Here is a 15546-nt window from a genome sequence, read left to right as displayed (position 1 = left end):
CTCTGGCACGCTTTAAGTCATGAATTAACTTTCATGTCTGAGCTGAAGGACTGAAGAAATCCAATTCCCATTTTAAAGCTTTTCCCCAGCAGCCTTCCAACTTCAGCTGTCTCGTTCTGGTGCATAAGTAGTACAGGAAGGATGGCAAGTCATCGCCTGTGTGCAGGTATCCTGTGTTAGCTAGGTTACTTTGAATCCTGTGTCGGGCAAATAATGCTCCTCTTAGTAAACCTACTCGCCGCTTAATGTGGGACAACTTTGTACAAACTGGTGTTAGAGTTGAAGAAGAAACACCTGCCAAGAAGGTGAGGTCTAGGACTTATTTTTACTTTGGAATTTCAGGTCTTTCGTTTTTGAAGACCTGATTACATGAAAACAGTAAGGAAGCCCTTGCGTCAGATAATTAACCTCTGATAGTAGTGTTATATCAGAACATAAAGATTCCAATAAAAAATGTAAATGGTGCCTGGGAATTAGTTTCTAAAAGCTGCAAGGCCCCCCCAGGAGGGTAAGCTATTTAGATTTAGGTATGTTCATATAGGCATATGTCTTGGGACTGTTGCTGTTGCCAACTAGAGAGGAAAAGTAGCGTGACTCATGCATGAGCATCGTAACAACTGTACCTAAAAGGTGAGGTCCTGCTGCTGTTGGAGGGGAGTCAGTCTGAAAGAACTCCAGATTTACTTTCTGTAACAAGGAAGAGGTGGTAACCCAAATATTCTACTTATTCCAGGAAAGAAGTACATCTTCTGTACACCTTAATGATTACAAAAACTATATTCTACTTACACTTTTCAGTAGTTTAAAATACGTTAAGTGATACTGATTTAAATGCTTTCCTCAGCGTAGGTATTCTGAAGAAAAATGCAAAAATCAGTCAGGAGCTCTGTACTAACTCAGGAATTTAACTACATTGGCATACATGTGCCCTGGAAAACAAGTTTTCCTTAGGTGTTCGCAAGTATGGTTTGAAGCTTCCCGTGCTAGGACGTTGAAGGATTATCTCATATGTGTAATGTGCAGAAATGGGGACTGAACTAGTTGCCATGCTCCACTTGACCACTTTGGGAAATGCAGACCCTGATGATTTAGTTGGTTTGACAGAATTTTTACAACATGTTTATTGTGGAAACCTCTAGGTATCCAGGGCTTTCCAGCAGCAGCAAACAGTCAAAACCTTACAAGAGAGTCTGCCTCAAAACGACAACATATTTAAGACTTTTGGTTTCTTCCTTTCTTTCCCTTTTGGATTTCTGAACCTCTAGGATTTGCTGTGTTTTGTGGCTGTAGCCACAGGGTCTAGATTTCTTTTGACAGAAGCCGAGATGGCCCCTAGGTGGTAACTCCCTCCAAGAGCTGGAACTTTAGCGAAAAGCCTGAACTAAAACACGGGTTGTCAGTGGAAGGAATGGGACTGTCACCCGTCCATCCATCCATGCCTCTGGGAGATCATCCTTGCCTCAGCTCCTGCTGCCCCCTCAGAAGCGCCAGCCTTGAAAATTAAAAAATAAAAATAATTAAAAAAGGCGATTTATGGCCTCAATCGCTCTGGCTTGATATCACTTTCACCGTCTTCTCCTCTCAGGCGTCGTCCCGTTTTCGAAGGGGGGGGAACACCACAGCCCCGGCCCCCTCACGACGAGAGCGGGAGCGCTGTGGGGTTAATCCGGGTGTGCCGGCTGAGGAGAAGCGGGGCGGCCGCCGCCGTGCGGGAGGACCGGACACGCCCGGAAGGCGTGCCCTGCCCTCCCGCACCGCGGCGGCAGAGGCGAGTCCCCTCAGTGCCGCGGCCGTTGGGCTGGCGGTTGGGCGGCCGCTAACGGGACCCACTGCTTGCGCGCGGGCTTTTGGCGGGCACCACTCAGAAGGAGGAGGGGGCGCCTGTGGCGGGGCAACATGCCGGGCAGCGACACGGCGCTGGCCGTGGATAGGACGTACTCGGACCCGGAGCGGCACCGGCGCCGCAAAACGCGGGTAAGGCGTGTCGGGGCTACCCGTGGGAGCTATGCGGGCCGGGGAGGGGAGTGTGGTGGGGCTGCCGGGTGGGTCTGGGTGCCCAGCTCTTGGAGGCAACTACCAACCTGCAGTGTGTTCCCTTAGAGGTCTCCGTGTTTGCTACGTTGTCGATCTAAAGCGAAGTTCTAAACCTGTGCTTTTTCCCATATTCCTACTCTAAGTACTCTTTGGTATAGGAAAATGAAATTAAACTGGTTGTTGACATAACAGAAACTGATGTTCAAGATAAATCCGCAACAGAAACTACTTGGAGGCGAGAGTAACAGAGAACTTACTCACCAAAGTCAACAGCGCTGATGATTTAATGAAGTGATTCTGTGTCTAGATCACCCTGGTGGATATCTGGTTTTGGTCCTGTTTCTCAAGGTTTCTGTTTAATAAACTGAGGATGAGGTGATTGTATCTAGCAGCAGAGAACGATTACGGTTCCCTTCCTGAAGTTACTTACAAGAGGTCTGTGGCAGGGATACAGATTGACAGAAAAGGTGTGTCTGAGTGTTCTAGGGATAAAGTAAGACTATACTGTATATCCATGACCTATGGATTTATGGGATCATTTTCCTTATGGTCTGTTGGCAAGCTCATCTTCCTTTATCTTACTATTTTGATGATTTGTTCTTACAATATATGATAACCACATATTGGCAATGCTTTTGATTCTTTCATATATCGTGGTGAATGTCACACTGATGAAGGCAGTTGGCTCTCTAGTTCATGTACAGATTTCAAATTCTTATCTAAATACTCAGATCAAACAGGTGTAAAACAAATGGCTTTCTTCCCATGCACTGCAGAAAGACATGAAGAAAAAGAAGGCTGCTCTAGCTGACTTGGGATAGCAGCAGAAATTCTGTTTTCTATGCTAAGATGGGATCCTGCATGTGTCGATAAATGAGCTTTACAGTTTGAAGTGTAGGGATTAGCTATTTATGAAGGAAGATTGGTTATGGGGGTTTTCTGAGGGAGGGTTCTTAATTTGGTTTTTTAAATTTTGTTTTGGTTTTCTTTTTCCTGTACTGCATATTAGCCATTATTTCCATCTCTCCAGCCCATTAACTGACAGAGCTGGAAGGGAGATGGTGTGCTTCAGATTGTTTCTGTATAATGAAATGTTTTAAAAATAGGTAACCCTATACACTGTACCTTTACTACTGGAGTCTACAATGCTCTCCATACCGTAAGCCAGGTGCACATGCTGGTCATAACCTGGTTAAAAATTTTATGCATTTTCTTTGTCTTTCTCTTTGCAAGTTGAACTAAGTAGCTTTTCTTCATTGTTTTTGCTGAAAGAATAATATGCTTCCTAACTTACTGTGGCCACAGAAGAGAGCTGCATACCTTCAAGGATGATTTTTGGTATGTTTAAGAGTTAAACCTGAAGCCTCCGCTCTGCAGTCTAGTTGATCTGCTTAAAAGCAGATATTCAGTGTTGTGTATTGTACTTGTATATTGAAAAATAAAATTTAAAATATCTCATGATTAAGACAATTTTATGAAAGCACTAGGCTTTTGTCTGAATCTGGGTTTCTTTTCATCAGCATTAGCCTCTCCTTCCCTTCCTGTGACCATGAGACCTGGAAATCTAACTCTGTAACAAGTTTGTAGAGTTGTATATAATTGCATTGTTCCAGGGTTTGGGCTTTACAAGTCATGTCAGATATCACAAACTTGTAATATAACTGCTAGAGGTGGTAGCAGCAGGTTGTATGCTCCAGACGATGACAAGATCTTGCGTTACATCCATTTGTGCTTATTCCAGCCTGATAGGAATTTTTGCTGGGTAAATTGCCTGGATAACTTCAACATTCCTCTTGCTGCTTTAACCAGGGGCATGGAAATTGTCAGGCACTGGGGCAGCGACAACTGGTGGTATTATGTAGGAAAGAAGCAAGAAAGCAGGATGCTTTTTTCTTTTACAGACTGAATAAAAAGCATCAAAGCAGCTTGAGTTAAAGCTGCCATTCCCAAACATTAATGGAAAAAAGCAATGCAGAGCATGAACACAGCAATGCAAAGCTGATGGGAGGACACTTGGAGAACCTGAACAAACTAGGGGGCCTTGCTTGTGTGAAGAAAGTCTTGGAGTTGGTTTTGTCAGCAGGATAGGGACAGTGTATAGTAAGTAGGGTGAGATACATTTAATAAAGCCTGGGGGGAAACAAGTGTCAAAGTAGTTGTTGGATCTCATAGCCTGTATAACACAGGCTACTGAATCCAGTTTTCGGGTGGGCAGGTTTTGAAGGACTTCTCCAGCCCTGTAGGTTACTGCCTGTCTCTTTCAAGCTCATCTAAGGATTTTTCTTAGGAGAAAGTGAAGCCTTATTTATGGACAGGCAAGAAGAGCGTTCCAAAATTGCATCTGTATATATGGTAGGAAGACATCACCAAATTCAGTTTGCAGAAGTGCTAGAACAGCTTGTTGTGAATATAGCCTTCTGAGTTCGTAAACAGTAGGATCTGAGGGGAAAAGGATTTTAAAATTCCTGCTGCAGCTAAAAAGCTCCTTCAGTACAAGGCAACAGGTCTCCTTAATACATTTTTCTCTGAGGCCATTTGAAGTATAAGATATCCTGGGCTCTGCTAACAAGTTCCCAATGAAACATATGTCACATTTTGTGCAAAGGTCCCAGTGCCTGAAAGAGAGAGAACACTTTAATGAAGAACAGCTGAGTCATTTTTAACATGGGGGTGTCATTGCTGCCTAAGGAGGCCAAGTATTTTGTGGGAGAGGCTGGATTCCTGTTCTCTTCCTTGGACGACTCACAAGAGAGCCAAGCTGTGCTGTGCATGGCAGTATAGCGTGTGGCATAAAACTACTATTGCTCGTAGTGTAATGGTATCCGTGCCTTACAGTTTGGGTATTATTTGTTGGGTATAGATTTACAGTCATGGGGTGATATTGCTTCTGGTAAATCATTCATCCCCAGCTTTAAGAAAGGTGCCCTTCCGGGAGACTTTTCCTGCCTCTCAGTGTCGACGGTATCTGGTCACTATAAGCTGGATTACTGCAGCTCACTCAGGTGACTCAGGTGGAATCAGTGCGGACACTACAGCTGTGCAAAATGTTTCAGTTCAGCTCTGCTAATGCCAGCTGCTGCAGCTTCACTGTGCTTCACATCTATGACTAGTCAATTCCTGCAACACTTTGAAAACTAATCAAAATCTTTCAAGATCAGGACCTAAACCATGAAGTAGGACAAGATTTTGCATTTTTAGCTGTCATGCACCAAGTAGTGTTCTTGTTGGAATGTTGCTTGCAGGGCAGCTAAAGAGCGTCATGGTGATTTCTTAAGTGACTTGTTTTTGCAGTGAGTACTGTGGGAAACTGGAGGTGGTCAGATTCTGTCTACACCTGCTTCTTAGGCAGTAGGTCCATGCAGAGGTCTATGCAATTGCAATAACAACATTTCTGATGCTCAGTGTAGCTTGGCTATGCTAACTCATGCCTCATTGTGATGACTTTTGCTTCTAGAGCATTGTGTCAAGACTGCCTTTCAAAGGCTCTGTTAAAGCTGTCATCTCTGAATGCTCACAAGGTTGTCCTGTTTAGACCTCAGAAACCTGTGTACACAGGGTTTTTTTGCTGCTGATTAGAGCATTGCTCTTCATGCTTGATCTCTTACCCCTTACAGTACAACAGTCCTCCACATTTCATCAGGATTATAAATTTATACCTATGGCTCTGTAGGAGAAAAATCCTTTCCTAGTACGACCAAACACATGAGTTACTTTACTTGATCCCATCAGAAGTCTATGCAGTGATATGTCCTGCTTTTTAACAAGTAGATGCTTTAGAAGGAGATGTAGGAAGTCCTAATTACATAATTTCTTGCATATTGGAGCCTACTCAGAACTTTCTCTTATTAGTGGTAGACTTATATTTGAAATGGCGAGAATTCTTCCTTTATTTAAAAACAAAAAAAAAACCCCCTTACTTGGAACAGATGTGGTTTATATATTAACAAAGAATCTTAATTTCAGTCTTCTTGTGCTTTCAGCCTTAGTGAGCATAGCAATAGAACGCCAGTGTATTGTGGAACTGATTCTTACATGATCACACACACATATGCAGGCACGAAGGCTTACATTAAAAAAGAATACATAGAAAGCAAGTGTATTTAGTGATAAAAAAACATTCTGTGGAATGTCTCTTCTCGTTTTCTGTGTCTGTCTTATGACCCCTCCCATTCAGCTTGCCTATAAGCAAGGCAATTTTTTAAATAATCTCTCCTCATATGGAAGTCTTTCTAAGCCTCTAATCACTTTCATCATCTGTCCTTGGATTCCCTTTATTTCTTAAAATCTTTGGTGCGTTTAGAGGAAATAACATAAAGGGACCTAGAAGGATTAAAAATGTTAAAAAAGGAAAAAAAAAAACCCCAACCACCCACCTCAAAACAAACAAATCAAACCAAACCAAACAAAAAACCAAAACCCACCCAAAACAAAAAGCCACCCCACATACAGTTTTAGGAGAATGGGAGATCTAATCTCCTTTAAATGCAAAATAGCTGTAGAAGAAATACTTGTTCTGGGATTTTGTGACTTGTAACCAAACCTCCAGATATTTTGTGCTCAAAGAACTTATGCACGTTTTTCCCATAGTTCCCTCATGTTTTGACACGAGATGAAGATAATTTGATGAGACAGAATATTATTAAGACCTCCAAGCATTGGATTTGAATCTACCATGTATCTAGAAATGTGTGAAACCTGTCAAAGAGTAGGCTGCGTGATGCAGGAGTATTGGGAATAAGAAAGGGAAGCCACAATTGTAATGTGAACCCAAAAAGACAGATGAGCTGGTTAGTACTGAAGAAAAGCCTGGATTGTTCATGTAAAACAGTAATCATGTTTTGATTATTTTTGTCATTTTAGAACTGTGTGGAAAGCTGTAACTTCTTAATTTTTTGCTAGTGCCAGAAAGGAGTGTTAGGAAGTTTACAAAGCTGGTATCTTTTTTTGGTATACTTTGAGTTTTGGGATTCATTACATCTAAAAGCTCAATGTAATTTGTTGTCAACATATGAAATGAAGGGGGAAATTGTTGCTGTACAGCTTAATACAGTATTGCTGTACTCCCCTGATCCTGCAAGGTGAACCCCTTTGGTAGACTTACTGCCATAAAAGTTGAATTATCACCCAATCCATCTTCTTCCTTTGATCCCAAGAAGACAGTTTTAAACAGTAAGTAGAAGTGGAGATGCATGCTCTTTTCAAGGTTTAAGCTCTATTTTTAGGTTTGGAAGTTTTATACTTAAACCTTTTATAGCTCTTGGCCTCCACCTGGAAAATTCATATCTCTGAAGACTGTACAGTATCTCCTTTCCTTTGCTGTACTTTTAACTCATTCTTGTTGCAGTGGATGGTATTGCTTGCAGGACTGGGGCATCTATAATCACCTTTTTAAACATCAGGTGTATTAAAAAAAATATGGTCACTGGGGGAAAATTGCCAGCCTTCTGGTTTGCTTTCTTTTTGAAGGGCATGTAATTGTCCTTCTGTCAGGTTGCCAATGGTGATGTAGAGGGATGCCAACAGCTCTATATCCCTAGCTTGCTTATTGTCGTCATCTCCATAGGTGAGGCTTTACCTAGGCACCACCTGACACAATGTCTGCATAGAGGCTGAGCCTTTAAGATTTGGCTGGATTTGACACCTAACGTTGTCCAGGCTAAAAAGATTGCCACTGCCTGTTGTCCAGTTTTAGTTGTTTTGGCACCTGTTAGCAAGTGTGCAGCTTTCATCTTCACCCCGACAGTGAGTGTGGTTTTGGGAAAGACCTGTGTGGGAGAGGAGTTTCTATGTGATGTTGGGGAATGGTGGAACATAGTTCTTGCTTTTCACTTGTGAATCCAGACAGAGAAATTTTGCTAAAGAGCATTTGCACTGTTGCTAATGGGGGTTGCAAATACCTTTATTATTGAAAGATTTCTGGTCTTCCCTTAGCCTGGAAGAAGAGCTGAGTATTAATATGCAAAGCCAAAAATAAACCTGCTGTTTTAAAGCCTTGACATATGGGACCTGGTGTGCAACTGGGATGGCTTGTAGCTGTGCAGCTAACCTTTTTCAGACACTCACCAAGTGAGAATTCTAAGGCAGTTTTTTAATATCATCATACATAATCTAAGCTTTAATTTAGGGACAAGGATGAGAGTGGAGGGATGTCTCTACTGGCTGAGGTATAACAAACATCTACAGATTATGAGCTATGATGCTGTTATTGTAGAAAGCTGAAATAAGACTTTTTTATTTACCCCCAAAAAAATTCCAGAAAAGCTTAAGAATATTGAGACCTGACCCTCTTCATTATTGTTCAGTTTAGGTGTTACAACTGAGTAAAATTCCAGGGGGCAAAAGTTATGGAAACCACAGCTACTAATATTTTCTTAGCTAATTCTGTATTGTATCTGTACTGAGACTATGGTATACTTTAATGGACCTTTGATATAAAATATTTGGCATAAATTCTAAATACTTCTCAGTTAACCTTTACTGTAGTAGGCATCCTTTCCTTGGTCTACCTATTTGTGTACAGTTTAGTAACAGTTACCTTCCTTTTGTAAACTTTTGTTTCAGTAGCTCTTGATGAAGAAGTTACATGGGGGTGCAAAGAATTAACACTCTGCTATTGAGTTAAAATAAAAATGCGATCCAAGTAGCGCTGAATCCATTGGAAATTTTTGACTGACGTTAGTGGTCTATGGAACCAATCCAGGGTGAATTAGAACAGCCTTATGGAAAATTCTCTACATATTAAGTGTTCTTTACAGGATGGAGGATGCTACTTGCTGTTTGTATTATAGTCTCATCTAGTTTAAACCAGGATGGTGTAGGTGCATTTTCATCTTTGCTTTTTGTTTGGTAAAGAAATGCTCTTGTAGTGGGTTTGGCTAAAAATGTATGGAAATCTGTTTAGTTTCCTGGCACAGACTGTGATGAAAAGAGCAGCCTGTGTGTGTATATATCTAAGGATTGCAACAATTAAACATTCTGATTATCTTTTTCAAGTGACTTTTGTTAAAGTTAATAGGATTATGGCCTTCAAAAAGGCTACTCACCTACAAGGTACTACACCATTGTCTTCTCAAGCATTAAATAGGATTTTTTCCTACTGACTTATTCATCCTGTGTTTAAAGCAAGGCTATTCATTTGAAGATGAGGCATTATGGTGGAAGTTGGTGTTTTAAAGATAGGGAAGACTGCAGTGCTCTGGAGTCAGTTTACATGCATAGGTGGTGTTAATTTATAAGGTGAGATAAAGTGTTGTGCAGAACTGGTGAAAGTGTAAGCCCTCCATTCTTCAGAAAAACCTGATATTGCCTACCACCACCAAAAAAGCAAGTAACACAGCTTACAGGAAATGTGAGGAGTCAGTGCTTTGGGGTCTGTAGATTACTGGGATTTAAATCTTCAGTGAATTTCTAAGTGGGCTTTCAGTGCTACACTACAAGAATTACTGTGACAGGAAGAGAAGCCTTGTTAGGGTAAATTGGTGTAGCAAGTTTCTCTGGTTTTACAGCATTCAATCCTCCTTTTATTCCAAGTTATTCCAGTACATGTAATACAGAAATTACAGTTAAGCTAGTGCTCATTGTACAAATGCAAATGATATAAATATGCAGAAAATGTGCTGCTTTATACCAGCAAGTCTGTACAGGTGAGTGACGCCCAAAGATCAAACTGATAGACCAATTAGGACTGACTCTTAACAACATACTATACTACTGTAAGTATGCTAAGGACTTCCGAAGATTCACTGCTTCACCCTCACTTCCTAGGAGATAACTATAAATCAAATGGGAGGTGGCTGTTTCTTGGGCTCTGGTGGTCATTGACTGTGTTTTGGATTACAGTAGACAATAGCTTTTGTTGAAGGCTGCAGACAGCCTCAAGGAAAGGCAAAAGCTGTGGAACTGAGTAGGATCAAACCCAGTACTAGTCTTATAGGTGTTTAGTGTTAACAGAACATATCTTGTTGAGTGAGAGTTGCCTAGATCAGGTGTGAGGAACTCTTCTTACCTAAGGAGGGCCAAAGAAGACTTTTAACTGTGCATTCATTCACAGCTTCTCTTGCAGTCTGCAGCATTGTGGGTTGCCACCTTCACCCTGCCAGCTTTCCCAAAGCTGCTCAGAGCTATCAAGTCCACTAACAGCCTACTAGCTTCACCACCACTGTGGTCACACTGTGCTTGCAGATTCTGCACCCCTCCCAATGCCAAGCTTCCTCACTCCCTGTCCCAGGGAGTCCCAGCAGCTTTTGGACGTGGTCAGGGCAATAGAAGATAGTAGGGACACTGTGGGTGTGTGGCTCTTACTACGTTAGGAATCTTTGTTTTACTAGAAGTTTTGGCAGGAATAAGACAATTCAGTGTTATGGTTGTCCCTGATGTTTGTTGCCAGATCAGCAAAGTATCTCTTCACATCATTGGGTTTCTGATTTCTTTCTTTCCCCTTCCCTCTTATGTCCAGAAAACGTGGTTATCATTGTTCATGCTCCCTACCCCCGTATCTTAAGGAAGAAATCTGGTTACATCTTATCATATGTAACCAGTCCTTTTTTTGATCAAATTACACAATTTCAGTTTTGGTGAACAAAAGAAGGATGACAGCCTGCTCCTAAGATAAGAGTTAAAGGGATAGTCTTAGGAGTTTCTTTTAAACCCAGGTAGTAAATGGCAGCAGACTGGTTCAGTAGCTGCCAGGCTCCTGTTGTGCTAAAACGTGTCCAGACGGTTGACAGTGAGTTTGCTACACTCTTAAGTTGTCCTCCTCAGCTTTCTGTGGAGGTCTCTGCAGTAGAACCCTTCCTTCACACATGAATTCATGCAATGGGTGACACTCAGGCCCTTCTGATACACAGCGTCATCACAGGCACGTGCTGCTTGCCCTCATGAAGGCCTGTGGTCTGTACAAGATCTATGCTCCTTCTGTGCCATGCAAGTGGATTGGATTTGGTAGGCCTTTGTACCAGAGGTGTGGAAAGGCTCGAGGATGAGAGTGAAAACATTTCTTAACAAGACCTGAGGAAGATTTAAGGAAAGGAAAAGAGTGAAGACAATGAGAAGGTCTTTGACAATCAGAGGGAGTTTCTCCTCTTTTTGCCAGTATGTATATGAAGAAACCCTGAGGCTGTCTGTGTTGGCCCTTGCATGTTTTCTTCCAATAAACTGTGTGGATGTGGTCATAAGCAACTTGTCTTGGGAAGCATCAAGGAGCATTACTGTCTGTAAGAGCTAGATGCTTACTGCTACTGGTGAAGGAGATATGCCATTACCAGGTCATTCCATTGTGTCCTTCCAGCATTAACTCCTATGGTATTCTCTCTCTAGTGCACAGAGACATCCTATTGACCAAATCTTCCGTTTCTGATATTTATGAAACAGGCTTTCTATGGATTTCTACCTGAGGGGCATCATTGTGTCTTGCAGTATAAATTTAGCATAGAAAAAAGACGCACCTTTCTGTGGTTTTTTGGTTGGTTTTGGGTTTGTTTTTTTTTTTTTGCCTCCAAGGATCTCCTTCCCCACCCCCCCCTCTCTTTTTAACAAGGCACTGGAAAGCCTCAGATTGCAGGTAAATATTCAGGAGAATGATTAAGACATGAACTGACAAAACCTGATCTGGAAGTGATTAAGTAGAATCTCTAGTGATGTTCATAAAACTTGGTGTCAAGTGGGTTGTTGTTTGTTTTTTCGCCTTGTGATTTGTTGCCAAAAGTTATGGTATTCTTCTAGGTTTGGGAAGCTGGGCTTTGAGTGCTGTAGCTTACAAATTTTCTTTCACAGAATGTTTTGACCTATGTTGCTACTTTGCATGCATACTTTAGGTGCGATTTCTCATTTACTACTGAATATGTACATTACCCTGTAACATATATACAAACTGCTCTTTAATTTTGAAGAAGTACTCTTGCAATGAAGATACACCCACTTGTGGTGCTTTGAAACAAATAGCCAAGCCCTTGTTTCAGTTATTCTTGTTTGGACTTGAGAGAGTCAACTAGAATAAGCTTTGTGTGCTCTCTGTCATTATGCAGTGTGGCGGTTAATGTTCAGTGATTTGCTTGAAGAGTATTTATGTTTTGAAATGGAGTCTAGAGCAGTGGTGACAATGTTAGCCTAAGGCTCTGGTGACGTGGTTTCAGGCTACTGTGGCAGCTCTCACCCCATGTAGAATGATGAGAGTCATTTAACCTCTCTGAAGTGAATATGATTTTTTCTCAATGTGAACAGGTGAGGGGATAAATACTGTGAAGGATACATATTTCAGAATCATTAGCCATCTGGATGGACTTAAAAACAAAAACAAACAAAACCGGACAAAACTCTGACTTCTTTGTGGAGATCCAAAAATACACAGTGAATGTACGTTCCTGCTTCCCACATCAGGCCGATTTTAAGATTACCCGCCATAGGTGCTTCTTTCCCCCAAAATTGTAGAAGTCTTGCGTAACTGTTTAAAACTGGGCATCTGATCTTATGGTAGTTGTGTAGGGCACCCTCTGTAACTGAGAGGGGCACAGATTTTGCAAGTGATCAGTCTGATCTCTGTTGATTTGGCAGAAGCTTAAACTGGATCACATACAGGTGAGATCTGAAGCTGGGTGAGACTAAATCCACTCTAAATAGCTGTGTAGCAGTGGATATTGCAGGCACCGCAGAAAAGATGCAAGTTTCACCGTTTTTCATGCATTTTAGAACTAGATGTATGCACTGAGTATCTAGGCATCTGTGCCAAATGAACTCTTGAGTGGGACTTAAAGTTCCTTTCATTAGGCAGACAAGCAAAAGGCTTTTCTGGCTCTCATTCTTGCACTATGCACTCTTAATATTACTGAATCTTCATTTCACTTATGTGTAACTACTGTTTTAGGAGAACTTTTTTTTAAAAAAAATATCTGTCTTTTGCCAGCTTTGCCATTATGTGTAGAAACCATTGGTCTCTGGTTGCTCAGAAATTTGGCAGTACAGGATGTTACCTTTCCTTTCCCCTCTTCTCTCTGTTTTGGCTCAGTTATGATGATTATTGTAGAGTGCTTCTACTGTGAGTACTGTACAGAAATGCATTCTTTTTCTCTGCGTAGTTAAGCCAGAATTAAATTGTGGAAGTGTTGCTTTTTTTTTTTCTTAATAAAGGAAGAAAGGTGAAAAAATACCAAAGTGTGACTTGGAAAGGAGGAGAGTAATCTTAAGTTTACCTTATCGTTACTGCAAGAAAGTAAAAGATTGCTTCTGTAAATCTGTAGGGCACTTTTTATTTACGGTAGCAGCATGTGCTTCTAATAATGTTGAGTTTGGCAGCGTCTTGCACTCTATTCCCATCAGCTGTGTCCTGCTCTTGGGTAAATCAGCAGCAACACTGGGTAATTTCAGTGGTGCAGGATTAGGCCTTCTGCAGATGCTATTTGTAATTATTTCATCAATGAAAACAGGCATTTATGAACATGTAGCATGTCAGTAAGTAGTCAGAAAGAGACAAGCTTGTAGCAATAGGAAGTGGGAGGACACACCACAGCATAAAGTATTTGTATTGTCTTGTTATAGGTGTTGCTGATGCAAAAAAAAAAAAAAAATTAATTCTTTCAGCAAAGTAGGCATCACAAGGTTCAGAAATTCAGAACTTGATTATTAAAAATCCCAAGGCAGAAATTTCTGTAGGAATTTTTAGAATGTGGAGTTGGATGTATATGACACTACTTTACGCCCAGATACTGGCAACTGTTAGTGCTGTCACATTCATTTTGTAAAGTAGGTGTGACTGAAAAAGGAACCTGTATAGCACAGTAGCAGAGGTAAGAGGGCAAAGAAGGCTGGAGTTTGAGGTGGAAAGACTGTCTTGCAGCACTGCTGTTGTATTAAAGAATGTATAGAATTTGTACTTAATGGCTCTGACAGAGGTCCAACTAGAGGATGCCTAAGAAAATACATAACTTACTTAAATCCTGACCTTCCAGAGACAGATGACACTGTGTCCTAATTCCTTTGAAACTTTTAGTCTTTGTGATGATCTTCTAATTTCCTCTGTTCAAATCTTCAGAGTAAGAACACATTAGTTCCCCTTGTAAGTGCTTCTTCAGCATGATCTGTCAGTGAATTCCCAAAACTGTAACGCCTTCTTTTCAGAAGGTGCCCCATAATCTTCAGTATGCAACTGCTTTTCCTATTCCTGAATGGACGTTTTGAAGAGAATGGGGGAAAGAGGAAATCCCTGCACTTTACCCACAGGTTCAAATCAGCATCTAAGTTAAGGAAGTTCGGGTCTGATGCTCGTCACTCCTCAAGCATAAATGTGTAGTTAATGTTTGTGCCTGATTGCTTGTGACTAACAGTACACAGGGAATTGCAGCACTGGTCTCTGTTCCTGCAGACACCTAGCTTATCTTGCCACTTTCCCTCACTCTGTCTTTCTCTAGCAATGAGAAGACAAAGGTTGTTCAGCCTTATACCATTATTACAGATGCTGACTGAATTAACTTGTACTGAAGTTGTTAGTATGGAAACTGAAATCTTAAGTGAGGACTTGGGTTAGAATTTGCATATTTGAAAGTGGAGAAAGTAATTTTATGTGTAAAACAGAACCCTCATACTTTTGGGTTTTTTTTGGTTGTGTTTTTTTTTTTTTAAGCTAACATTTATGTCTGATTGTAGGAAAATAAAGGGCTACAATTAATATGCAGACTGCGTAGTAAGACAGCCTTAAAATGCCACATAGAGTTAAATTAATATTATTAATATCCCTTGCACATTGCAATAGTCTTTAATATCTATTTATAAGAATAAATTTTTGTCTCTGGTTACATCCAGTGTAGCTTGCTAATTTTAGGGGTGGGAACTGCGTGTGGTTTAGTGAGACAAAGCTTTAATAGCTGTGTCTGAATACTTGTCTAAAATTTATCACTGTATGCTTCTGTGTAGGGCCAAACATGTTGCTTATGATGTTGCTGTTTTGGTGACCAACAGGCTGATGGACTGATAGATACATAGTTTTATGAAAGTAGGATTAGCAAATTGGAAAGGGGAAGAAATTCTCTTTCCAAGATGATTTTGAACAGTTTCATATCTTAATATACTGAATCATCCTGTTAGTGTGTTTTAATGCTACAGAGTTAAAATTGGCATGGAAGTATTGTCCTTTAGCTGAGTTTTTGAAACTTCCATATAAGAGGCAGTGAGCATGCCATATGTTTTACTAGCCAACACACGAAGCAATATCTTTATTTCCTGTAGTAATTATTGTTTGCTAAATTTGGGGAAGCTTTCATTTTAAAAGGGTAGTGACTGGTATTATCCAGTGCTGTGATTAACATACTGGGAAGATTCAGTTCTGAGTGCTCTGAGACTTTTGTGATAAAATTGCATCATTCTCTGAAATGTCTTTTCCTCCTGGGGCAGGCAGGTCTATTTGTTGTCATTATCTTCGCAATAGCAATAAGATTTAGGAGACAGTCATGTTAACAAAGGTACGAACTGTCCTCAATTCTACAGCTCATTGCAAAAAACCCTCAGCATTATCACAGCAGATGTGCT

General features: G+C 40.8%; 1 protein-coding gene across 1 annotated transcript in view; it reads left to right on the top strand.

Moving 5' to 3' along the window:
• The first annotated feature begins 1804 nt into the window (after nucleotides 1-1804).
• TMCC3 (transmembrane and coiled-coil domain family 3) overlaps nucleotides 1805-15546 on the top strand; it is a 49772-nt gene continuing 36030 nt past the window's right edge. Inside the window, exon 1 of the mRNA XM_009508233.2 lies at nucleotides 1805-1974. Coding sequence (XP_009506528.2) covers nucleotides 1897-1974 — 78 coding nt within the window. The 5' untranslated portion in view covers nucleotides 1805-1896. The remainder of the gene's footprint in view (nucleotides 1975-15546) is intronic.

This window comes from Phalacrocorax carbo, chromosome 1 (assembly GCF_963921805.1).
Source record: "Phalacrocorax carbo chromosome 1, bPhaCar2.1, whole genome shotgun sequence".
NCBI classification, from domain to species: Eukaryota; Metazoa; Chordata; class Aves; order Suliformes; family Phalacrocoracidae; genus Phalacrocorax; species Phalacrocorax carbo.
The sequence above is the reverse complement of the archived record's forward strand: the minus strand, read 5'-3'. Positions and strand labels throughout refer to the sequence as shown.